The 26,430-nt window shown below is 46.6% G+C and overlaps 2 protein-coding genes across 3 annotated transcripts in view; both read right to left on the bottom strand.

Moving 5' to 3' along the window:
- PIP4K2B (phosphatidylinositol-5-phosphate 4-kinase type 2 beta) overlaps window positions 1-4,885 on the bottom strand; it is a 31,479-nt gene extending 26,594 nt beyond the window's left edge. The window contains exon 1 of one of the 2 annotated variants that reach the window (XM_066263773.1): window positions 4,604-4,885. In XM_066263773.1, coding sequence (XP_066119870.1) covers window positions 4,604-4,762 — 159 coding nt within the window. In that variant the 5' untranslated portion in view covers window positions 4,763-4,885. Of the gene's footprint in view, window positions 1-4,370; window positions 4,437-4,603 lie in introns of those variants that run through there. The other variant, XM_066263774.1, reaches the window with a different exon arrangement.
- A 942-nt stretch (window positions 4,886-5,827) lies between these two features.
- Window positions 5,828-25,035, bottom strand: CWC25 (CWC25 spliceosome associated protein homolog). Its single transcript, XM_066263772.1, has 10 exons — window positions 24,878-25,035; window positions 20,668-20,840; window positions 16,452-16,688; window positions 14,117-14,186; window positions 13,290-13,417; window positions 12,594-12,657; window positions 11,434-11,636; window positions 10,956-11,054; window positions 8,117-8,278; window positions 5,828-7,259 (listed from the first exon to the last, which is right to left on the bottom strand). Exons 1-10 carry the CDS (start codon window positions 24,893-24,895, stop codon window positions 7,145-7,147), a joined length of 1,269 nt encoding a protein of 422 aa, XP_066119869.1. The 5' UTR covers window positions 24,896-25,035; the 3' UTR covers window positions 5,828-7,144.
- Window positions 25,036-26,430: the final 1,395 nt, after the last annotated feature.

The following is a 26,430-nucleotide window of genomic DNA, read 5'->3' as shown; positions in this document are numbered from 1 at the left end:
CAGAGCATCGCCCCCTGGTGGACGTGCCGGGTGGATCCCGGTCGGGCGCATGCGGGAGTCTGACTGCCTCCCTGTTTCCAGCTTCAGGAAACGAAAAAAAAAAGAAAAACAAATGGCCAAAAGATTATTTCTTTTTTAAAGGCTCTTAATAGATATTTCTCCAATGAAAATATACAAATGGCCAATAGGCACATGAAAAGATGCTCAACTTCACTATACCAAGAAAACACAAAATGAAATCACAATGAGGCCCTGGCCAGATGGCTCAATGGTAGAGCGTCGCCTGGCATGTGGATGTCCTGAGTTCGATTCCTCAGTCAGGGCACACAGAAGCACTCTCCATGTCTCCCCCTTCCCCTTTCCTCTATCTCTCTCCCTCCGGCACATGCCTCCATTGGTTCAAGTACATTGGCCCCAGGCACTGAGGATGGCACTGTGGAGCCTCCACCTCAGGTACTAAAAATAGCTTGGTTTCCAGTATGGCCCCAGATGGGCAGAGCATCGGCCCCAGAAAGGGATTGCTGTGTGGATCCAAGTTGGGGCACATGCGGGGAGTATGTCTCTCTATATCCCCTCCTCTTACTTGGAAAAGAAGTAAAAAAAAGAAAGCACAATAAGACAGCATTTCACACCCACCGAGATGGCTATTAAAAAAAAAAAAAAAAGACAGAGAGCCCTGGCCACATAGCTCAGCTGGTTAGAGCATCATCCTAATATGCCAAAGTTGCATGTTTGTTTTTGTTTTTGTTTTTTTTATTGTTGTTGTTTTTTCTGAAGTTGGAAACGGGGGAGGCAGTCAGACAGACTCCCGCATGTGCCCAACCGGGACCCACCCGGCACGCCCACCAGGGGTGATGCTCTGCCCACCTGGGGCATTGCTCTGCCGCAATCAGAGCCATCCTAGCCACTGAGGCAGAGGCAACAGAGCCATCCTCAGTGCCGGGGCCAACTTTGCTCCAATGGAGCCTCAGCTGCGGGAGAGGAAGAGAGAGACAGAGAGGAAGGAGGGGGGAGGGGTGGAGAAGCAGCTGAGTGCTTCTCCTGTGTGCCCTGGCCGGGAATCGAACCCAGGACTCCCGCACGCCAGGATGACGTTCTACCACTGAGCCAACCGGCCAGGGCCACATGTTTGGTCCCCAGTCAGGGCACATATAAGAGTCAACCAATGAATGCGCAAATAAGTGGAACAACAAATCGATGTTTCTCTGTCTCTCCCTTCCTCTCTCTCTAAAATCAATGTGTGTGTGTGTGTGTGTACATATACTATGTATATATTTTTAAGACAAACAATAACAAGCGTTGGCAAGGATGTGAAAAAACTGGTACCCCCCTCACACACACACACACACCCACACTGCCACACTGCCGGTGAGGTGAAAACATAAAACGGTGCAGCTACTTTGAAGAACAAGGCTAGCAACTTCCCGAATGTTAACATAGTTACCATCAGCTGCTCCTATTCCTTCTGATCAACTGGGTGAGTCTTCACACACACCTGGTTCCTAAAATGGCCAACAGGTCATCAAGCCAGGTCTGTCTTTTCTGGTCTCCACACCCCTCTCAAAGGCTATCTCTTTCCTAACTCCAGGCCCTTTGAATTGTATTTCATCCATTAAAACACTGATTTCTTCTCTTTGTCAGTTCTCCCATGACAGAGCCAAAGTATTCTGATTTTTCTCCGTTTCCTACACAGTTTTCCTCCCCCAAGTCCATGGGCTGCATCCTTATCCATAAGAACAGCTCATGCGACGACACTGACCTGAAAGGCTTCTCTTTTCCAACCTAGCCGTAAATCAAACACCTCATGAGAGTAATTTTACTACAGATAAAGACATATCCATCCTTCATCTCTCACATACACCATCAGCCATAGACCATCATGGCCTAAACGCCTAAACCGGTGAGAAACTGAAGAATCAAAGAAAAGGTGATAACTGAAACCTCAGATTTGTAAAGCATTGCAACAGGGGGCTTCTGAATGAAGTAAGGTCATCTCCAAGAAATGCTAGCAATCCACTAAGAACAATGTGGTCCTGATCCCGAATGGTAAGAACTTTTTTTTTTTTTTTTTTTACAGAGACAGAGTCAGAGAGAGGGATAGACAGACAGGAATGGAGAGAGATGAGAAGCATCAATCATTAGTTTTTCGTTGAAACACCTTAGTTGTTCATTGATTGTTTTCTCATGTGTGCCTTGACCGCCTGACTGAGTAACCCCTTGCTTGAGCCAGCGACCTTGAGTCCAAGCTGGTGAGCTTTGCTCCAAGCAGATGAGCCCACACACAAGCTGGAGACTTCAGGGTCTCGAACCTGGGTCCTCCGCATCCCAGTCCAACGCTCTATCCACTGCGCCATCGCCTGGTCAAGCGAGACTAGAGAGATTTTATACTCTTCTTCTGGGGAGATGCCTCCATCTCCCAAATGGGGACGTTTAAGTACCAGACCTTTTGCAAACTGAGTTGAAGCAATAAAACTTGGAACTGACTGACCTTGGAAGCTCGGCCTGTGCAGGGCAGTGGTGCCTGGAGCATTCCCCCTGAGGTGCTCGCTCATTATGTCCAGAGGCATGAGTCTTGCTTACAGTCAATGCCTTTCCAGCTAGCCCTCAAACTTTCTCAAAGTTAGCAAAGCAAAAGGGAGGACTGCTGAGTCCAACAGAGTAGGAACAACAGATACCTATCCTCCTGCCACTTAGAGGCTTCCACCTGATGCCCCCATTTGAGCAGGCTGATAACCACCTATCAGAAAACCAAGCACCACACACACTCCCGCGGACCGGCATGCACAGGAGCATATACTTGAGCATACATTCAGGTTCTCTAACAAGACCATAATTCCCCTGTCCTGGCACGTGGCTGAGAGATAGGACAAGGAATGTGAGGCAAAAAAAAAACGGGACCTGCCTCTCAAGCCCCACTGGCCAGCACAGCCCACAGTACTGGACAATGAACTGCATCTTTTGATGTAATCACAACACAGCTAATTCTCCACCCGGGCCCTCCATTTCTTCATGTATAAAATAAGGGACACAAGATCACTTTTAGCTAGCTGTAATATTCCTAACTCTTGGATCTTTACCAGCTCTCTGCACAGACAGGGATGCTTTCTAGTGAGAAGCAGGCACCAGAACAAAATCAAGGACTGACTTTTGGGCAGGGACACAGGGTTCACATTTTGATTACCCGGATTATGTTATCAAACGACCCCTGAGGCAGAAGGAACGAAGCAGAAGGAACAGGCAAGAAACATCCCCCAGAGGTCTGGGCATTAAATCAGTGGTACTTCCTACCCTGGCCAACCCTCACATCAGTACTGAAAACAGTTAACTGCCCAAGACCAAGAAACCAACAAAGACCTCACCATACATAAGTGCTTTTCTGTATTAGATGTAAAGATCTAAAACCCTGGCTCAGACTATAGTTTATCAACCTCCAACCAAAGGCTCCTCTACCAAAGCAAAGCTAAGTCTTGCTGGCCCTGGGTCTTCCGTCATCATTTGGTCTTAAGGGCAATTTCAAACGCTCAGAAAAGTTAGGGGGATTAAAGAACTGAAATGCACAGGAAATTCAAGCCATTAGCTTCCCCATTCCAAACTTTATTTGGTGAAGTTGGTTGTTTCAGGTCCTATTACTTATTCTGTTCATTCCTGGGGTAGGGACTCACAATGAAATGGTCAGAATGCAAGGGGCAAGTGGTTGGAAGAGAAGAAAGACCCTAAACAAATATGACATAAAGTCCACCAACTCAGACACTGGGCTGGGCCCCAACTTCCTGACAGGGACTGCTGGACAATCTCAAAGCACCCCAAGGATCCAGGGGACCGCTCTCTCTTCCTAACCACTATCCAGTATCACACTCTTTATGTCAATCCAACAGAGAGCTAAATAAATGAGAAGTCAAAGTCTTTGACATGAACACCATAGGAGAATGCAAGAAGACATTATTTCTACTATGAATAGTCCTTATAATCCAGCCTCACCTTCTATCAAATGGTTACATTCTCTCTTCTCCCTAACCCAGGAAGACACCCTTAAAGTGTCTGGTTCAAGGAAGCCTGAGATTCGCCAGTTGATACATCTTGTTCAAGAAGAAAAAAACGAAACCCAGAAAGGACTTCCATAGCCACGGGTAAGGTGGTCCGTAGGATGGCAAACTTTGAGCAGCCACACCAACCAAACGCCCAGAAATAGAGAAACAGTCAAGCAGGCCAATGCCACTTGCCCTGTCAACTGGACAGTGAGCTGGCAGTGGGTTATAAAGAGGAAAAACACATGCAACACACGAGGTGGGATAAGAGAGAGGGGAGATGAAGACGATTCCACCGCACCCAGGCCTAGCCTCGGCGATCCAGGACACCCGAAGCGAGCATACCAGACGCAGGACGCCGGAGGGGCTGGAGGGAAGGAGAGGCGGCGACGGCATACCACGGAGACACCAGGCCTCGCGTGGCGCGCGAGGAGTGAACACCCGGCCGGGACGGCGTGCAAGGGTGGGGTGGGCGTGCAAGTGTCTTGGCGAGGGGGTTGCAGGCGTCACTGGCAGGGCCCGCGGGGCGAAGGCAGGGGGCGGCAGGGGGCGTGGGAGAGCGCGGGGGAGCTAGTTACCGTGTGGTTCACCCCCCACATCAGGACGCTGAGGATCGGCTCGCTGGCCCGGAATAGCTTCACTTTCTGGCACACGAAATGCTTCTTCTTGGTCTTGGTCTTGCTGGCGCTTAGCGGCGCCACCGCCACCGCCGTGGTGCTGGTGCAGTTGGACGACATGCCCGGGGAGGCGGCGGCGGCGGCGGCGTAAGGGGGGGCGGCCGAGACGGCGCACAAGCCAGCGGCCCCAGGCCTCCCCCGGACCGATCCCCACCCCCGCTCCCTCACCGCGCCATGGTCGCGCCCGTCCCGTTACCTCCCCACCCCGCCCGGGTGGTTCAGTCCACCCCACGCTCCGCCCTCCCCGCCCCGCCCCCAGGGAGCCGGCCGGCCCGCTCCGCACCCCGCTCCAGGGCGTTGCCACCGCCCTGCAGTCTCCAGGCTCTCTCCTCCCTGCTGGAGTGGTACCGCCCGTCCCGGGGAGGCAGCGGCGCCCCGCTCGCCCCTCCTCCCCGGGCCTGAGAGGAGCCCGGCTGGCCTCCGCGCGCCTCAAAGCCTCGTGCCGGAGCGAGGAGGGGAGAAGGGCTGGGTGGGTCTCGCTGTCTCCCGGGGGAGGGGCTCCCTGTCCGGGCCCCCAAAGCCAGGATTTGGCTCTTTCCCGCAACCTGACGTGCCAAGATGGCGGCGGCACCACCACATGGGAGGGGAGAAGGGGCGGGAATGCGAGGAGGGTGGGACGTACCATCCCCACCCCGGGGGAGAGAGGAGGAACAGAGCAAAGGGAAAAGGAAGTCCTGCCGGGAAAACCGAGGAACGCCCCCTCGCCCCACCCAAGCGTGGATCTTCCCACTCCCCAGGGCCTAGGGCGGTGCTCCATCCACGGGACACGCCCCTCTCCCCCAGGGCCAATGAGAGGAGCCGGCCGGGAGCCCTGGGTTTTATGAATGAGTTACGCACCCACCAACTCACCTGCTGCCCAGTCTTCTCCCGCCAACGGGTCAAGTTAAGAGACTGCTGGCACCTTAATCACCTGTCCTACAGCAGTCATAATCGTCTTATTCTCTGGCTCACTTCATGAAATCCTTGAGTAAACTGCCCACTCTTTGTTACATAATTCCTTTCGGACCATGGATCTCCAGATATTTGACCCCAGTGACAGGTTAGTGTTCTGTACAGAAATCCGTAAACTTGGTTCTCATAACATAGTCGCTCTTTAAACAGTTAGAAAAGTAAATTTACCCTTTATTACAAAGTAACATAATAAAATACATAATTAACCCTAACATAGGGGAACAGGAAGAGGTGAGTAAATGAATGGCAAGTGTATGTTACTTTCTCTTTGGGGAAAAACTGCGTTTTAAATATTACAGTGCCTGGCATCATCACAAGCACTCAAAAATATAAATCCAAATTCATTTTAAGCAGAATTAGGAATTACCAGAAAAGGAACTAGCCCCGCTAATGTGTGGGTCAAGAGTGCCCAAGATCGAGTTCTTGAGTCAAATGAGGGCTTGCGGTGAAAGAACAGAAAAGGGAAAGGAGTAAAGACAGGAAATTGGTCCCATATGGTTTTGGGTTTTTTTAATAACTGACTAAAAAATAGTAGCAAACAACTCCAAGAAATCTAGACTTATTGTAATAAGATCACTACATGATAAAAGGTAAGCCATGAAATAAACAGCTTCCATTTTCTTTTCTTTTAAGAGCCAGTGAGCATACTGGCAATTTGGTGCTGACTCATAAAATCATTTGACTACATCATTGCACTTCCCACATCAAAGACTAAGCAGTATAAAAGGATAGACACCCTAGGTCCTATCAATAAACCAAGCCCCTCCTAAACTAGCTGGATTTGAGAGGGAAAAAAAGCTGACCTGCTTTACTATATTACTCAATAACATACAATGTGGTTTCACTATACAGTCAAGTCACTTACAAACAACATATTGGAACAACATATTGGTTACAAAGGTAACTTTTTTAAAAAAGCATGTAAAAATTACCATTTGTATATATACACACTATACTTTTAACAGTTTGAAAGAAATCCAATGGTTCAGCAGTTCATGGAGGGATTTTTAAATATTTTCCCCTTCCAGATTCTGTCACTGCTTTGGCCCTGCCCCCATCTGACATCGTTCTGTCACAAATTTACTAAATCAAGTAAATGTTCATTTATTCCAGTAAACACAATCTACCTCAGAGACTCTAGAGAGAGAGATTTCTAAATGGTCCGATATATGCTGAGGGGGTGGGATAGGCATAATCAGAATCACGACCACCGGGAGCAGCCTTCCAGAGCAGGAGTGCTGACACCTAGATGGTCCAGTGCCCCCACACTAAAAACACTCAAAACCCACTCTGCAAGAGCTGCTGAGGGTCCCATAAAGCACATCACACTAGTTCTCAAAGTAGCTGTTCCAGGAATCAATGGAGGAGAGTCACTTTGAACAGTGGTGTTTGACATCTGTGGAAGAAGTCACTTGAGCTCTTATAAAGAGAATTTTTAAGGGATCAGCAGTTTCCCTGGAAAATTCAGGAAAACCAGTGAAAGGATGGTTTTCATCTTTTCATGAAGTTCTTCTCCAGAGCTACTGAGGTTCTCTGTAGAGAGTAGATATTCCGCTTCACCCGATCCTCTAGGGAGGAGGTAGATGCACTCTCTAGCTTCATGCGGCTAGGGAGAGAAGACAGACGAATGTGACAAATATGTATCAACTGGTCATCTAGCAAAATTAGAAGTAACAGGTTGCTTCTTTTTTACACAAGGCAGCTGTAAAAACACAAGTTCTTTTAAGTCTACATAGATTACTTTCGAGTGACTCCATTTGGAACTCAATTTTTTAAACTCGTTTCAAAGGGAACATTTATCTGTTTGGACAAGTCAAATCTTCATTAGAAAAAGACTTCCTGAGCCATGAATTCTTGTTTAAAAGGAAGGCCAAGGAGCCCTGGCAAGTTGGCTCAGCAGTAGAGTGTCGATCTGGTGTGTGGAAGTCCCGGGTTCAATTCCTGGTCAAGGCACACAGAAGAGACCATCTGCTTCTCCAACCCTCCCCCCTCCTCTCCTTTCTTCCCCTCCCACAGCCATGGCTCAATTGAGCACATCGTCTGGCACACTGAGGAAGGCTCCATGGAGCCTCTGCCTCAGGCAAATAGTTTGGTCTTTGTTGCGAGCATGGCCCCAGATAGGCAGGCCCTAAATGGGGGTTGCCAGGTGGATTCCTGTCAGGGAACACAGGGAATCTGTCTATCTCCCCTCTTCTCATTTAGAAAAGAAGAAAGAAGAAAAAAGAAAAAAGGAAGGCCAAGGAGATTCAATGAAAATACCAATTCACTTCTCTTCCTCTAATATAAAAAACATCCTACTCTCTGGCCAGCAGCTGGGAGTGGTAATAAAGATGATCTGGAGACTGAGCTCCATGTTCTCCCTGCAGACACAGAAACACTGGGAACACAATCAGTGAACCAGCTGCCCAACTGCCTGCTTGGCACCATCGCCATGAAAGCTGGGCAGGAAGAAGATGCACTCACTGGATAAACTTCCTGTCCCGAGAGCCCAGCTTCTCCAGCCTCTGCTCTCGTTCGTCATCCTTAGCGTGCTTCTTAAGAATGTTCAGTCTCTCTTCCTCCCGCCACTTGGCGTTTTCCATCATCTCTTGCCGTTTTCGCTCGAGTTCCTCTGATGAAAGCTTTCTGTTGAACACAAAAACCATCCTTTCAGGTCTACTCTACAGGCAAAAAAATGGAGTCACCAAAGGAAGGACAAATTAGGTAGGACTCCACATTCTCCAGCTCACTGCTCTTTCTATGGATATGCCCAAACTATCATCAAACTCAGCATGAGTTTCCTTCCTTCCTAACATCTTGGTCAGTGGTTTCAGCCAGATTTCAAAGATGTTTAGTGAAAGATGCCACACCCTCACTCAACAATTTATGGAACAGAGGACTAAGTTATCCATGTGACTGTTGACATCTACCATCTATCTACCCACCGGAGATGCTTAGAATCCATGAACACAGTCTATGAATATACCACTTCAGGACTAAGTTAGAAGCCATGTGCCTAAAGAATTTAATTTGCCCTGGCCAGACAGCTCAACTGGTTAGAGTGTCATCCTAATATGCAAAGGTTGTGAGTTTGATCACTGGTCCGGACACACACAGTAACAAATTGATGTTACTATCTCTCACTCTCTCTAAAATCAACAAATTAAGGGGGAAAAAAAGAATTTAACTTAATCTCAGAAAGTAATAGCTGAGTCTTCTTTCTATCACTCACTGCAAATGAAGTTAGAGCAACATGTTGGTCATGAACCAGCTCAATCACTATTTAACAATGTCAGACGCCCAAATCCATTGCTTCCAAATGGGTGTGATGTACAAATCCCCCTTTAAAAGGAAACATTATTGCCTGATCAGGCAGACACAAAAGAAAAAAAATTTTTTTTAATTCTCACAGGTCTTTGCAGAACTATCCCATGTCTCTCAATCTGAAAAATAATGATTAAATCGTGCTACGAAAGGATTTACAGCCATAATTTTTCTCTTTTTTTATTAATTTGCATCATCTTAGTTAAATAAAACAACCTCAACCACCTGGAACACCAAATCAAAACAAAGACATATCACAAAATCCATGCATTCAAGTTTCTGTGTTTTTACACCCAGAAGAGAGAGGTCTTGAGACCTCTAACTCATTTTAAATTATAAAGTTCAACAAAAACTCTAAGGGCAATAAGAAAGACTGACAGAGAAAGACAAGTTCATGTGATGGCAGACAGCAAAAGAGACAAAATCAAAGCGGGATCTCAGCACAGTCATGTACTGACCATAAGCCTTAAAATATAAAGATACAAACTCATGAGCATCCATCCATAAGAGTGGCATGAATTACAGCACAGCTGAACAACTGACCCAGGGTCACCCGTAAAAGATTACATTATATGTAATACAATCTATCTGGGAAGGCACAGAAATATGTAACATTAACAGATTTTGGAAAGTTGTCAGTCAAATATAAACCTTTTAAAAAAGTTTGTTTCCTAGAAACTTAGAAAATCAGGCAATTAATAGTTAAAAAGGACCTTAGGGTCCACCTTTCTTCTAGGAATGTAGTGAATACAAGATGTTGACTCTCAGTGGTTCTCAATGTTAGCTGCACATCAGAACCACTAGCGAGCTTTAAAAATGTGGATGTCTGGGCCCTGGCCAGTTGGCTCAGTGGTAGAGTATCGGCCTGGCATGCAAGAGTCCCAAGTTCAATTCCCGGCCAGGGCACACAGGAGAAGTGCCCATCTGCTTCTCCACCCTTCCCCCTCTCCTTCCTCTCTGTCTCTCTCTTCCCCTCCCGCAGCCCAGGCTCCATTGGAGCAAAGTTGGCCCGGGCGCTGAGGATGGCTCTGTGGCTTCTGCCTCAGGCACTAGATTGGCTCTGGTCTCAACAGAGAGATGCCCTGGATGGGCAGAATATCGCCCCCTGGTGGGCATGCCGGGTGGATCCCGGTCGGGCACATGTGGGAGTCTGACTGCCTCCTCATTTCTGGCTTCGGAAAAATACAAAAAAAAAAAATGTGGATGTCTGGGCCCACCCCCAGAGACTATGATGTAACAGGGCTGGGATATAGCCGGGTGATGGGAATTTTTTTTTTAAGTTTTCCAGATGATTCTAATATGCAGCCAATTTGTTGGGGCAATAAAAGGGAGTTCACAAAAGTTGCTCATTTCATCCACAGTTCTACTAAGAGCAAGTGAAGACTCCTAGGGACAGCATTCCAAGGGCACAGCCTCAGGCCCCAGGGCTGCCTGCTTGTATTCTGTCTGACTCACTCCATACCCACATCAAACACAAAGCCGTCTTAGGGTGTCTGCCCTCAGGAAAGCACCCTGTTGACCTCACAGCTGATGACTCAAGAAAGGAACATTCTCTCAAGAAAAGCTTCTCTATGGAAATCTCGAGAATTAATATGCTTACAGATGTTGACAGACAATTTGTCCTTTCAATGTGCCTCCCCCGGTGAGGAGGCAGAGCAGACTGTTAAAAGTTGGCAAGAAGAGCCTGACCTGAGGTGGCACAGTGGATAAAGCATTTACCTGGAATGCTGAGATAGCCAGTTTGAAACCCTGGGCTTGCCCAGTTAAGGCATATGCGGGAAGCAATTACTAGGAGTTGATGCTTCCCACTTCTCCCCCATCTTTCTCTCTTTCTCTCTCCCTTCTATCCAAAAATCAATTTTAAAAAAAAGTTGATAAGAAGAATAAAAAAGGTTAGTTGGGCAAAACAGTGACATAGATTGTTCACTTGCCCCAGTTTGAACCACTCCTAGACTCAGGCGTGCAGGGTCGAAGCTTATCTGCTGGGCTCTTGACTCACCTGGTATATCCAGGTGCATGCCGCCTTTGGTAGACTTCTTTTTTAGGTGATGGGCTCTTAGTCCGGCCTCTCTCTCTCCGGTTTACCTTAGAGCTGTGCCTGTAACAGACACAGAGGGCAGAGAGGAGAAAAGCTTTTTTAATACAAGGCTCTGATCATGTCCCTCAAACGACAGAAGACAAACTAACTGGGTTAGACTTATAATCCAAACTGAAGAAAATAGAGGCAGAAGAAGAAGAAAAACAAAGACATAAAGATACATAAGAGTTGATATTAAACTCACTCTAGAGATTCCAATTATATCCATATGTAGTTCTGGGGGCCTGACCTTTACATTGAGGTAGAGGGAAATGATGTAAAGGGAATAATGAAGCAAAGACATTTCGAAAAATTAATGAACAGGTATCACCAAAAGCAACATGCTGTGACCAGGCCCCTGCATGCACAGGCTATTTCACAGTGAAATTCCCAGACTCACGGTTTGCTTGGCCTTGGGGACCGTGACCTTCTGCCCGGGGATCGAGATCTCCTGTCCCGGGACCCCACTTCTCTAGTGCTCTTCTTGCTGGCATGTCTGGGAGGTGAGGGGGAGGAGCTTCTGGACCTGGAGTGATGCTTCCACCCATGCACTCCCTTTGGCTCGGCCATCAAAGGACCCTGGCTATGGTCGGAGTCCCTGATCTATATCATCATGGAAAGGAAGAAAGGCTATTCATAGGAAAATCCAGCCGCTCAGGAGAAAACGCAGTGAAACAATAAAATGAATGAACACTGAGGTTCTATAAAGAGACAACTGGGTAAACCCATGCCCTCACAAAGAACCATACAAACTTAGGAAAGTTAAACTTCAGATTCTTTAAAATAATATATCCGCCTGACCAGGTGGTGGCGCAGTGGATAGAGCGTCGGACTGGGATGCAGAAGACCCAGGCTCGAGACCCCGAGATTGCCAGCTTGAGCGCGGGCTCATCTGGTTTGAGCAAAGCTCACCAGCTTGGACCCAAGGTCACTGGCTTGAGCAAGGGGTTACTCAGTCTGCTGAAGGCCCACAGTCAAGTCACATATGAGAAAGCAAGCAATGAACAACTAAAGTGTTGCAACGAAAAACTAATGATTGATGCTTCTCATCTCTCTCTGTTCCTGTCTGTCTGTCCCTCTCTCTGACTCTCTCTCTGTCTCTGTAAAATAAAAAATAAAATAATAATAATAATAAAATAATATATCCACCCAACCACTAAAATTGGCTTGGCTCGTCACTGCAGCCTAAGGCAGAACAAGAGAGCATGGAGGACAAGACCTAAGGTTAAACAAACTGAAGGCCAAGAAGGAATGCAGAGGGGTGTGCATTTGTCAAAAGTCATCAACCTGTACGTGTAAAATGCCTGCATTGCATGTAAATTATTTGCAGAGGGAGAGACAGGTGCCTAAATGCTCCACTGGGGGTTTAGCCTCTCTGCTCAGAGAGCCCTCAGCGCAGGAATAAGGCATGGGCCCGTTGCCCAGGAGCCCCCTCTTGGTTGCCCAAACTCCCTGCTGCCCACATGATGTCTGACTGGCTGCTAAAAATGATATATCTGAAAAGGCTGTCAAATTGACAACTGGACAGTCCCACTCCCTTAGAGAAGCCCATGTCCTTACCTGTAAGCCATACCCAGGAACTCTAGATAAAACAGAGGAAGAATTTGCCATCTTCTTTTGAGATCTAAGAGATTAAAACACACATTCAGTGAGAAGGCAAATGCATAAAGGTCCAGTTTAAACCTCTGTGCTGAAATGTGCTTCCTGCTTCCCTGGCGACCTTCCCCGCCTCCCAGCTATTACCTGGGAGTGGGTCTCTCTATCTGGACTGTCTGTGCTGGAAGATCCATCAGCAGAAATGTTTTTCCTGTGAAAAAGCGTGGGCCCAGCTTTGCAGCCCCAAAGCCTGAACACATTCTCCTCTCACCTCGTGCTGCTATTCCAGGGACTAAGCGTGAGTCAGCAGTGACAGTGCCAACTGCTCCCACAGAGGAGACATATAGAATGCACCCAGATGGGCCCATTAACGCATTAAAAAATAAAAAGCCTACATAAAACTTGCTTCAGTCTTGGAGGAATCACAGACTGAGAGGAAAGTCATATCCAGCATGTCTGACCATAGACCTATAGGGATTCGGGGTCATGCCAAGATCTCCGAGGACCCCTGGTGCTAGAGAGCAAGCCGGGCGAGGATGCGCTCTGCACCGAAAGCCCAGCATCTGGCAGCTCTGGCATGGAGTAGGAGTTCAGTTAGTGTCTGTGGAACGAATGCATGAATGAGTCCGTGAGGAGGGAGGCCCGCCTCCACATGCTCACCTCCCCCAGCTGCGCTCATCCTCACTGCTGCAACGATCACTGCTGGAGCTTCTGTGCTTATGTTTCTTGTGCTTCTTTTTCTTCTCCTTCTTTTTCTTCTTCTCCTTTTTTTCCAGGCTCATTTGCAACTAGAAAATGCCCAGATCATAACCAGTTCGAAGGGGACTGGGTTATGCACAAACCACCTGACTCCAAGCCTCTGGATCTACAGTGGGGGGTCAGGGGAGAGGGGATGGGAGCAGGGCATTATCAGAGCTTCCTTGTCAACAGGGGAAAGGTCTTAACTCTGGTTGTGCACACAAGCCCCCTAGATTAGTGAATAGAATCTCTGGTGGGTAGGGCTAGGAATTTGTGTTTTTAAACTGTCTCTGGATCCACTGCCTAGCAATTTCCATTATCAAAAGAACTCCAACTAATTGAAAGCAATTGGGGGCTGCAGGATTGATCTTTAAATTTTCCTTACCAAATGATCCAAACAACAATCCCATAATACATCACAGAAATGCTGACCGGGCCCTAGAGGCCTGCCACCTGATCTCCTGAACATAATGTATGAGCCTGCTTTCCACAGGCATATCCCATACCCCCTTTTTCTGGAAAAATGACATCACATGGTACTTTCCCAACCAAAAGGTGTAAAAGAGGAAATCAAGCTTAATTAAACTCTATAAATTAGGATTGAATAAAATCACCAGGAAAAAGTCTAAAAGACAAACATTTTTAAAGCCCTTCTGTTTTCCCTCCTATCATGTAAGAGTAAACAGACAGAAGTTCTCGTGTTAAGTAGCTAAAAGATAATCCAGGTGTTTATTTGATGCACTACTTACCAATTCTTTAATTTTCTTCATTTTCACAGGATTATTCAATACCTCTCTTTTTTTCTCTTCTTCCTTCTTCCTAAAGAAAGAAAAAAATTCATAAAAATAATAAGTTTCTTTTAGAAAGGAAATTAAGTCACTCATTCTATTCTCCACAATTCTATAGTGTGTCCGTAAAGTCACGGTGCACTCCTGACCAGTCACAGGAAAGCAACAAAAGATGATAGAAATGTGAAATCTGCACCAAATAAAAGGAAAACCCTCCCAGTTTCTGTAGGATGATGTGGCAGCATGTGCGCATGCGCAGATGATGATGTAACACCGTGTATATAGCGGAGCAGCCCACGGCATGCCAGTCGAGATGTGGACGGTACAGAGGAAAGTTCAGTGTGTTCTGTGGCTCGCTAAATTCGAATCTGTGACCAAAGTGCACCGTGAATATTGGCGCATTTATAACAAAGCGCCACCACATAGGAATAACATTACTCAGTGGGATAAGCAGTTGAAGGAAACCAGCAGTTTGGTGGAGAAACCCCGTTCTGGTAGGCCATCAGTCAGTGACGAGTCTATAGAGGCTATACGGGATAGCTACCTAAGGAGCCCTAAAAAATCTGTGTGTGAGCCCACATCAAACTGCACTGAATAGCTATGAAACTGGGAGAGTTTTCCTTTTATTTGGTGCAGATTTCACATTTCTATCGTCTTTTGTTGCTTTCCTGTGACCGGTCAAAAGTGCACCATGACTTTACGGACACACTGTAGCAATCTTTTTTCGAAACACATACAGACAGGCCCTATGTTGAAATCTATAGGGTGTGGAAGCCACAAATCCTCCCCAAATTTGCATAAGGGTTTGAACATTGTGGGAAAGTTCACACTGGTTCCCTGTAGTGCAAGAGAGTCTAGTGTGTTTCTTTTTTTTTGTTTTCCTCTTCATTGAATTTATTGGGGTGACACTGGTTAACAAAATTATACAGGTTTCAGGTGCACAACTCTACAATACATCATCTGTACACTGGATTGTGTGTTCACTGCCCCAAGGTGTGTTTCTTGTTAGGCTTCATACTCAAGGCTTTCCAACTAGTCAAGTAAATAGATGCTGTGGATCAGCTGGTTGCAACTTTCCAATACTACAGCCACTGTTTAGCATAATAACTGCCTGAGAAATAAAAAGAATGGATTCCTCTTTCAAGTAGTTGCATTCTTGGACCTGGCTGGATGGCTCAGAGGATAAATCGTTGACCTAACACAAAGAGGTTGTGAGTTTGATCCCTGATCAGGGCACGGACAAGAAGTAATCAATGAGTGCACAGTAGGTGGAACAAGTTGATACTTCTCTCCCTTTCCCTCTCTCTCTCTATCTTTTAAATCAGTAGGAAAATTTTTTTGTTTTTTTTAAAAAGAAGGAAATTGCACACTCATATATTGTTCATAAGTGAGTAAATTGGTCAACCTTTCTGGTGAACATTTGGCAACACTTATCACATACTTTTTGGTCTCACAAATTTGTTACTTAAGGAAATAAGCAAGGTCACTACAAAGGTGTTCATACCATAACAATGAAATTTGAAACAAGTTAGGGATCCAACAAGAGCATCTTAATAAATTATGGTGGACCAATACAATAAAGACATAAAAATGGTATTACAGAAGCATAATTCGTGGCATAGAAAGATGTTCAATATATGTTCAGTATACATGATTAGGTGAAAAAGAGTAGTTTATGAAATAATATGCACCACATTGATAACATCAATATTCACAGCAGCATTATTCACAATAGCCAAGAGGTGGAAATAAGTCCATCTACAGATGAATGGATAAACGAAATGTATACAGTGAAATATTATTCAGCCTTAAATAAGGAGGAAATTCTGATACCTGCTACAGCATGAACAAACCTTGAAGACATTATGCGAAGTGAAAGAAACTAGTCACAAAAAGACAAAAAATTGTATGATGTCATTTACATGATGTTCCTGCAGTAGTCAAACTCATAAAAACAAAAAATAGCATAGTGGTGCCCAGGGAATGGGGGGAAGAGGAAATAGAGAGTTGTTTATTGGGTAGAGAGTTTCAGTTTTACAAGATGAAAAACTTCCAGACACTGGTTGCATAACAATGTGGACATGCTTAACAGTACTGAACACTTAAATGGTTAAGATGGTAAATTATGCTATGTATACCTCACTACAATTAATTTAGAAACTAACAGAACAGGAGACAAATCCTTTTATGAAATAGACAAAAACTAAGAAGAAACCAATTGTGAAGTGAGAGGCTATGTAATACCTCTACTCAACATCTCTGTAACAAAACTCCGTTCCTAGCCCCTCATCAGTACCTGATGATGAACAGTGGGTCCTCCCGGATCTTGCTGGCCATGTCAAGAAGGGAATTGGCTCCCGATGGGGCAAAGATAGAGCCGGGGAGGAGTCCTGTCTCAGAAGAACAGCCTGCCTCCTTCTCTTCCATCTTCTCAAAAACGTATTTGTCGATGGGGCGTCCCAGCAAGTACTCATCACGGTTCACCATCCCACCAGGACCCTGGTACATCCAGTCTAATTTTTCTTCTTTTTTCCTAGTTCAAGAAAAAAAAAAGAAAATGTAGACTTCTTCAACCTACACACAAAACCTGAAGATGATGGATAAATAAGCACAGCTGGTCAGAGCAGGACTCTCTCATTCTACAGGCACCTAGCATGGGTTTAGCACAGGACTCCACGTGGCACATGGGAAGAAATGGTGCTTGCTGACATGAAGCTTACCATTTAGCGGAGAGATCATATTCACCACCTAAAGTAATTTATGAGGAAAGTGTTCCTCAACCTGGGGCATGGATCTTTGCTCAGGGCCTCTCAAGTCTCTTCTACAAAGTCTTTATATTATCCTTTCATTTCGAAGATAGTCTAAAACAATAAGCATATTCTGGGTCACCTCATTACCAAGAACAATTTCAGTGACCACATATGCAGTTGTGTTCATTGTGTGCTTTGGTGCCTTTTTTTTTTTTTTTTAAGTGAGAGGAGAGGAGATACAGAGATAGACTACTGCATGCACCCGACTGGGATCCACCCAGCAACCCCTGTCCAGGCCCAGAGCTCTGCACATTTGGGACCGCTGACAATCGAGCTATTTTTAGCACCTGAGGTGGAGGCACCACAGAGCCATCCTCAGCACCCAGGGCCAACCCACTCAAATCAATCAAGCCAGGCTGCAGGACAGAGAGAGAGTGAGAAAAAAGGGGGAGGAGGGGGGAGAAGCAGATGGTCGCTTCTCCTGTGTGCCCTGACCAGGAATCGAACCCGGGACTTCCACACGCCAGGTTGATGCTCTACTGCTGAGCCAACTGGCCAGGACTGTTTTGGTGCTTATTGTCATACTGGCACAAGCAGTAGTAATATTATAGTTGAAGAGATCATGGAAAAAAGAACAACAAACAGATAACTTAGTAAGAAAATTATGCTCTCAAGACAAAAGAGTGGGCCAAATTATGTCACAATATCATGCCAAACAAATAGTTCCCTGGGGTTCTGAGAAAAATAAAGTGGTGAGAGGCCCTGGTCAGGTGGTTCAGTGAATAGAGCTTTGTCCCAGTGCACCAAGGTCATGGGCTCTATTCTTAGTCAGGGCATGTATAAGAAGCAACCAATGAGTGCACAACTAAATGGAACAATTAAGTAGAAAAATGAGTTGATGCTTCTCTCTCTCTCTCCCTCCCCCCCCCATGGAAAAATTAAAAAAAGAAAAAGTAGCCTGACCAGGCGGTGGTGCAGTGGGTAGAGCGTTGGACTGGGATGCCGAGGACCCAGGTTCGAGACCCCAAGGTCACCAGCTTGAGCGTGGGCTCATCTAGTTTGAGCAAAGCTCACCAGCTTGGACCCAAGGTCGCTGGCTCAAGCAAAGGGTTACTCGGTCTGCTGAAGGCCTACAGTCAAGGCACATATGAGAAAGCAATCAATGAACAACGAAAAACTAATGATTGATACTTCTCATCTCTCTCCCTTCCTGTCTGTCTGTCCTCTCTTTCTGTTTGTATCTGTTTCTGTAAATAAATAAATTAATTTAAAAAAAGAGGATTGGTTTGAGAAATACTGTAGTCTATAATTAAGAATTGAGCCTGACCTGTGGTGGAGCAGTGGATAAGTCGTCCACCTGGAATGCTGAGATCATTGGTTTGAAACCCCGGGTGTGCCTGGTCAAGGCACATACGAGAAGCAATGACTATGAGTTCATGCTTCCTGCTCCTTCCCCTCCCTTTTCTCTCTCTTCCCCCTCTCTCTAAAAAAATCAATAAATAAAATCTTTAAAAAGAAAGAAAAGAAAAAGGAAAGGAAAGGAAAGGGAAGGGAAGAATTGTGGCGCTGTCCGGATAGCTCAGTCGGCGTTAGAGCATTGTCCAGTAGCACAGAGGTCGCCAGTTCCATCCATGGTCAGGGCACACACAAGAACATATCAATGTTCCTGACTCTCTCTCTCTCTCCTTTCCACTCTCTCTAAAATCACAAACATTAAAAAAATAAAGAAAGAATTGGTCGTGGGCCACTTGGGTGCAGGCTCTACCAGCCTGCCCAGTCACTACAGTCAAGATGGAGGAGTACGAGCAAGTGTAGTGCCCTGGTAAACGCGGGAAGACAGTGGCGTTACTATGAGTACCACAAGTGGTGGTGTCTGTCAAGCAATTAAAGGTTTGGCCATTCTCCAGTGGGAGTAAAACAGAGACTATAAAAGAGATGGACTGCTATTAAAACCAGGCCTCCACAGCTGGGAGGTAGCTTAGTAGTTTGAGGAGGTCTGTTTTCCATGACTGACTGTAGTATGCTTCAAGCCAAGGGAAGAAAATCCCTGAATTCACCACAAGTGATGTCATAACAGGAGCCATACTGGCAGTAAGACTTGCAGTGCTTAAGTCATTTACTGGTTTGAAACCCTGGGCTTGCCCAGTCAAGGCACATTCAACAAGGAAGCAATGAACAACTAAAGTGAAGCAACTATGAGTTGATACTTTTTGTTCCTCCCCTCTCTTTCTACTCTCTCTGTAAAATAAATAAAATCTTTTTTAAAAAATTCTGAAACTCCATTTATTTTAAAACATTTCAAATCTTATACTTACATCAAAATGGCCTCCTCCCCAATCCATTATTTTGAAACAGTGTGATTGTTACCCTAAGTTCCATAATGCCATTCCCACAAATTGAAACTCTCACATGCACACACACAAACTTGAGTGTCACTAATCCTCTTGTCATGAAATTATTATGGAAAAGCTCTGTATATCCAATGGGGACACATGCTACACACCAGCCTGGGGACTTGCCCATAAGAACATAAACAATGATGCCTGACCAGGCGGTGGCGCAGTGGACAGAGCGTTGGACTGGGATGCGAAGGACCCAGGTTCCAGACCCCGAGGTTGTCAGCTTGAGCAAAATAAAAAATGCTCACCAGTTTAGATGACCCGAGGTCACTGGCTCAAGCAAGGGGTTACTCGGTCTGCTGAAGGCCCGCAGTCAAGGCACATATGAGAAAGCAATCAATGAACAACTAAGGTGTTGCAACAAAAAACTGATGATTGATGCTTCTCATCTCTCTCCGTTCCTGTCTGTCTGTCCCTATCTGTCCCTCTCTCTGACTCTCTCTCTCTGTCCCTGTAAAGAAAAAAATTAAAAAAAAAAAAAAAGAATGAAGAACATAAACAATGACAATGATAGTAGGTTACTCAATTTTAGTCTATTTGTAGCTTTTCTTCAATTCTGTTAGGAATGCACTACATAGTTTATGCTTTTTATTTCTCAAAACACACTGCCCTGGCCAGAGAGCTCAGTTGGTTAGGGCAGTTAGAGCGTCATCCTGATACACAAAGCTTGCAGGTTTTCAATCTCTGGTCAGGGCACATACAGGAACAGATCCAATGTTCCCCTCTTTATCTCTCTTTCTCTTTCTCTAAAACCAGTCAATAAATAAATTGAAAAAACAAAACACACTTTACTCCCACCTGCTTTTACAAGATGGGGAGGGTATCTGCTGCTCCTATCCTATATCATACATGAGGAAACAGTAGAGTAAAATCGAGTGGGACTGCCCACAGTCACACAGCTTTGACTGACAGACACACCATTCATGTCCTTCCATGGGACCTCAATGCCCCCCCAAAGTGAGCCTGCAACATATACACAACCAGAAGAAGGCACGAGGCCTTGCCACACACTGAGAGGCAGGCAGTGGCAATCATCCTCAGTCATCTACCATGACCTTGGCCTACACTAAGCCCTTTACATGTTACCTCATTTGATCTTCAACAACCTTAGAAACCGGAAACTCGCACTCTCCTGGGTCTACTGCGGTAACCAAGGCTCCCAAACTTGCACCCAGTTACATGGCTAGGCTAGTATATGCAAAACCAGCCTCAAACCCCGGGTCCGTCTAATTTCAAAACCCATGCTCTTAACCAGCTGCTGTGCAACAACTGAATGATGCACCTGCAGGCCAGTCCTGCAGTACCCTACACACCAGGACACCGCAGCCCACACTGCCCACCGCTCCCCCAGCTCCTGGCTTACTTGACAGCGCCAACGTCCTCTGCGTAGCGCTGCATCTCCTCCCGGGCCCTCTCCTCCCGCAGCTCCCGCTGAAGCTCCTCAATCTTTTTCCGCTCAGCCTCATGCTTCTGCTCGGCCTTCCACACTTTCTCCACATTGCGGAGGGTCTGCGGGTGCCAGCTCTTCTTCAGATTCTGTGGGAATCAGAAGGAAGGAGAAAACAATTCAGGGAGTGTGTGGGTGTTAAGCATAACTGGCCCTCACCCACGTCTCTACACCTTGATCATGCCAAGGCAGGCATAGGTAGGGGCAAGGCTTTCATTGTCTTTAACAATGACAGGGCTGGCACCCAATCATCTCTCACATGCCAAAGGGTTGTTGTTCAAGTGCATAAAGTTTCAGGATATAAAAGGCCCTTCCTGAATTCCCTTCAAACATACTGCTCACAAATATTAGGGGATATTTCAAAATAAATATGAAGCAATAAAAAAAAGAAAGCATTTAATTTTTTTCCTTTTTTTAATTTATTGATTTTTAGAGAGAGGGGAGAGAGAGAGAGAAGGGGGAGGAGCAGGAAGCATCAACTCCCATATGTGCCTTGACCAGGCAAGCCCAAGGTTTCGAACTGGCAACCTCAATATTCCAGGTCGACGCTTTATCCTACTGCGCCACTACAGGTCAGGCTTTTTCCTTTTTTTAAGATTTTATTTTTATTCATTTTAGAGGGAGGGGCAGAGAGAGAGAGAGAGAAGGGGGAGGAGCAGGAAGCAGCAACTCCCATATGTTCCTTGACCAGGTAAGCCTAGGGTTTCGAACTGGCGACCTCAGCGTCCCAGGTTGACACCCTATTCACTGTGCCACTACAGGTCAGGCATTTGATTTTATTACACAAGAACATCAGCCTGACCAGGCGGTGGTACAGTGGATAGAGCATCAGACTGGGATGTGGAGGACCCAGGTTCGAGACCCTGAGATCACCAGCTTGAGCGCGGGCTCATCTTGTTTGAGCAAAGCTCACCAGCTTGGACCCAAGGTCGCTAGCTCAAGCAAGGGGCTACTCGGTCTGCTGTAGCCCCACAGTCAAGGCACATATGAGAGGGCAATCAATGAACAACTAAGGTGTTGCAACGAAAAACTAATGATTGATGCTTCTCATCTCTCTCCGTTCCTGTCTGTCTGTCCCTATCTATCCCTCTCTCCGACTATCTCTGTAAAAAAAAAAGGACATCAGAAAAGCAAACACGTCAAAGAAAGTTGTTAAATATGCAAAATGCAAAACTAACTTTTATTTCATTGGTGAAAATGCAATATAGCACATTGCACATTCCCTGATACCCTAATTTTTGTGAGCAGTGTACTTTTAACCTGAAATGCATATGAGGCTGATTTCCATTGGCCATGTCTGAAGTGAGGGTTGGTGATGACAATACATGAGGAACGGAGCAGGGAGATGGAAAGGTACAGAGTCTGAAAAGCAGCATTCACTCTTATGAATGCAACCTTCTTTTCCTTCAGTTCATTTAATCTGCTTTACACCTGTATGGTTTACAACCCCACTTAGTATCTCCTTCAACCTTCCTCCCCAGGAATCTCCGCTTGGTTCTGATCTCCCCTTCACCTTCAAGGAATGCTTCTTCTCTCCATCCTCCCCTAGAGCCACTTCTCCGGTTCAGCTTCCCAATCAGGGAAGATTTCCTGGAGAAAGTGACATCTAAGAACAATTATAAATTAGCTCAGTCATGTAGAAAGAGGAGAGGAAGGAGTAAGATTTCCAAACAGAAGAAATGGCACACACAGGTGAAGGCCCAGGGATAAGAAAGAACACAGCACAAATAATTCACTGTGGCTGGAAATGGAGTATAAGCTGATGGGGAAGGGGCTCAAGATGAAGCCAACTAAGAAAGAAACAGATTACCGTAGGTGCCTTACAAACCATGTTAAGGGGCTGGACTTACTCCGTTGACAGTAGGAAACACTAAACAGTCATATGCAAGTGAGAGGCAAGACTAGCAATCATGTGAAGAATGGACTGGAGCCCTGGCTGGTTGGCTCAGTGGTAGAGCGTCGGCCTGGCGTGCAGAAGTCCCGGGTTCGATTCCCGGCCAGGGCACACAGGAGAAGCGCCCATCTGCTTCTCCACCCCTCCCCCTCTCCTTCCTCTCTGTCTCTCTCTTCCCCTCCCGCAGCCGAGGCTCCACTGGAGCAAAGATGGCCCGGGCGCTGGGGATGGCTCCTTGGCCTCTGCCCCAGGCGCTAGAGTGGCTCTGGTCGCAACAGAGCGACGCCCCGGAGGGGCAGAGCGTCGCCCCCTGGTGGGCAGAGCGTCGCCCCCTGGTGGGCGTGCCGGGTGGATCCCGGTCGGGCGCCTGAAGGAGTCTGTCTGACTGTCTCTCCCCGTTTCCGGCTTCAGAAAAATACAGAAAAAAATAAAATAAAATAAAATAAAATAAAATAAAATAAAATAAAATAAAAAAGAATGGACTGGAGAGGAAAAGGATTGAATACCAGCAGACCAGTGAAGAAGCTTTTTTTATTTATCTATTTTTATTTTGTATTTTTCTGAAGTTGGAAACGGGGGAGGCAGTCAGACAGACTCCCGCATGCGCCTGACCGGGATCCACCCGGCATGCCCACCAAGGGGCGATGCCCTGCCCATCTTGGGGCGTAGCTCTGCCGCAATCAGAGCATTCTAGCGCCTGAGGCAGAGGCCACAGAGCCATCCTCAGCGCCCGGGCAAACTTTGATCCAGTGGAGCCTTGGCTGCGGGAGGGGAAGAGAGAGACAGAGAGGAAGGAGAGGGGGAGGGGTGGAGAAGCAGATGGGCGCTTCTCCTGTGTGCCCTGGCCGGGAATCGAACCCGGGACTTCTGCACGCCAGGCCGACGCTCTACCACTGAGCCATCCGGCCAGGGCCCAGTGAAGAAGTTTAAATGAGAAAGGTACCTGGCATGTGGAAGGTGTTCAGTCAGTGAGGTCCTCCCCTTTCCTCCTTTTCTCTCTGTCTTCTTGTCCTTCCTTTTTTTTTTTTTTTTTTTTTTTTGTATTTTTCTGAAGTTGGAAACGGGGAGGCAGTCAGACAGACTCCCGCATGCGCCCGACCGAGATCCACCCCGGCATGCCCACCAGGGGGCAATGCTCTGCCCATCTGGGGCATTGCTCTGTTGGAACCAGAGCCATTCTAGCGCCCAGGCCAATTTTGCTCCAATGGAGCCTTGGCTGCGGGAGGGGAAGAGAGAGACAGAGAGGAAGGAGAAGGGGAAGGGTGGAGAAGCAGATGAGCGCTTCTCCTGTGTGCCCTGGCCGGGAATCGAACCCGGGACTCCTGCACGCCAGGCCGACGCTCTACCACTGAGCCAACCGGCCAGGGCTAACATCTGACAAATTTTAATACAGCCACTGGAACCTAGCCTGTGGTGGCACAGTGGTTCAAATCCCTGGGCTTGCCAAAGAAATGCACAGAATGCTTCTCATTCCCACCCACCCCCCTTCTCTAAAATCAATAAATAAATTATTTAAAATATATACAGCTACTGGGCAGGTGACTAAATTGATCTATTTGCTGATTCAATTAACTGCACTCTCAAGAAGTTAGCAATTTCTGATCTTGTACCATCCTCTTGTGGGTCATTGCCCTATTTGGGGCCCCTACAAATGAAACATACTGTTTAAGAGAAATTGCCACTTAATTTATATTAAGTGCTATAAATTCAGAAGAACGCTCTGATATTACAGATCAGAATATAACATTGAAGGAGAAACGGAAAAGGTGGACAAGAAGAGGGACTTCGGGCTTAAAATGGATCCCAGGGGACAGAAGACGGAGGCACAAATCATGCCAACTATAACCCAGGACATCCCTCTGAACTCCTAACTGAAGAAGTGCTATGTGTCCCAACACAAGACGTAAAAAATAATGCTTGCGTGACCCGTCTCTGATATGTCTCCTTTCCTACCTTGATTCCAATCCCCGCCGCCCGGGTCTTCCTAGAATTTCCAGCCGGGAGGGCCCCCGCCAACAAACACACAAACAACACCTGCCACCATTGGCGACACACCTGCCACACCTTCCCAAGTCTCGGCTCAGTCCCTCCGTGGCTTTAGGGATCCGTCCCCTCCCCTGAAAGCAAGGCTGCGCTGCCAACGTTACCCACTCCCATCCCCACCAATTTCCTTCCCCAGCCGTAGACCGATTCCAGCCGGAGTCCTCCCCAGCTGAGGCCTCCTTCACTTACCAGGTCTCCGCCTCCCATGACGGTGGAGACGTTTCCTCACTACCTAGAAGACTCAGGAAGGATCAAGAGGAAACGCAGAGAAATAGCTCAGGTGCGACCACCTCAGATCTGCTCTTAGGGGCCACCAGCTGCCACTTTCACTGCCGGATCTAGAACTCACTTCCGGGAGGGCGTTCTATTTCCGCGACGGCGTCGCGAGGTGATGACGTTTTCACTCTGGTGGGGCAGAGTAGCAGTAACGTCACGTGTAGTTTCGTAGTCTGAGGCGGCTGTGATGGTACGTTGTCTGCGGTCTCGTTTTGGACGCTTCGGGTTGGCACCATACCTGCTATCCCAAATTGTGTATCCCAACAGGCTCCGGTCAGTTACAATGTCAGTGGACCTTGTCCAGCGGTTCGGTTGCCATGGCAACGTGCCACAGCGTGCGCCTTCGGGCTCCACTCAGTGTCTCCCCGCGAGTCACTAACATGGACCAGCTTCGGCCGCCTCCCCGCGGGAAGTCACCCCCCCACACACACACACACCTTGGTTTTCCAAACGGCTTTTCAAATCTGCACTTTCCTCAAACCTCGACGTAGCGCCAACTCCCTTAAGTCAGACCTACTTTACGGAGATAAGTAGAAACAATAAAACCGAAATTCCATCGGCAGCCCTTCACCAAACCTTTGGAATCGGCCAGCTTCCCCATTTCCTTTCCCTTAGTTTGCAGTGGAAGAGGCGTCCTTCCTATCTAAGCCTGGCGGTTCTTCCACTCTGGCTTCCACCCCTCACTTCTGGTATTGCTCGATTTCTTCCTCTCTCCTGAATCTCCCTCACTATTGGCTTTTTTTGGCATCAATATTTTAGATGCGTTCATTTTAAAGGCCCACCTTTCCCCCAGCTGCTGTCGTACTATTCTCTCCTCTCTGTCTTAACCAAACTTAGAACGAGTTGTCTCCACTCAGGAGACAAGATGCCTCCACTTCATCTTCTGCTTAATCTCACCCCTCCACTCAACTATTCTTCCCATGATCTTCAGTAATCCCCTGTATTTAAGTCAAATGGCACATTCATCCTCATCTGGATCACCCTGAGCCTTTGGTATTGAAGACCACTCTGCTTATGGAAATACTTTTTTTCCTCTACTTGACTCTCCCTAACAATCTCCAGATTTTCCTTTTCTTCTCTAGATCCTTCTTGGGAAACATGATTATTTTTTCTTCATCCTGCATCTTAGGTTCTGTCTTAGGTCTTTTCACACGCATTGCTCTCCCTGGAAGACTTATCTACTCACAGGGCTTTCACTTATCTCTATGCTGATGAATCCCAAATTTATGATCTCCAGTCAAATCTCTTTCAAGCTCCAGGGTTTTAAGACTGGCTATTAGGCATTTTCAATGAATACCTGGAAAATACAAAAACTGAACTCATTATGTCCCCTATCCCTACTCCCCCAGTCCAGCTCTTTTCTCCCCTTTTACCAGCACTTCTCTATGTAGACATCATTCTGGACCTCTCCCTCATCATAAGTGAATTGTATCAATAAAGCTTTTACTTAAAAGAAAATCAGTATC

This window comes from Saccopteryx bilineata, chromosome 2 (genome assembly GCF_036850765.1).
Source record: "Saccopteryx bilineata isolate mSacBil1 chromosome 2, mSacBil1_pri_phased_curated, whole genome shotgun sequence".
In the NCBI taxonomy this organism is placed as follows: Eukaryota; Metazoa; Chordata; class Mammalia; order Chiroptera; family Emballonuridae; genus Saccopteryx; species Saccopteryx bilineata.
The sequence above is the reverse complement of the archived record's forward strand: the minus strand, read 5'-3'. Positions and strand labels throughout refer to the sequence as shown.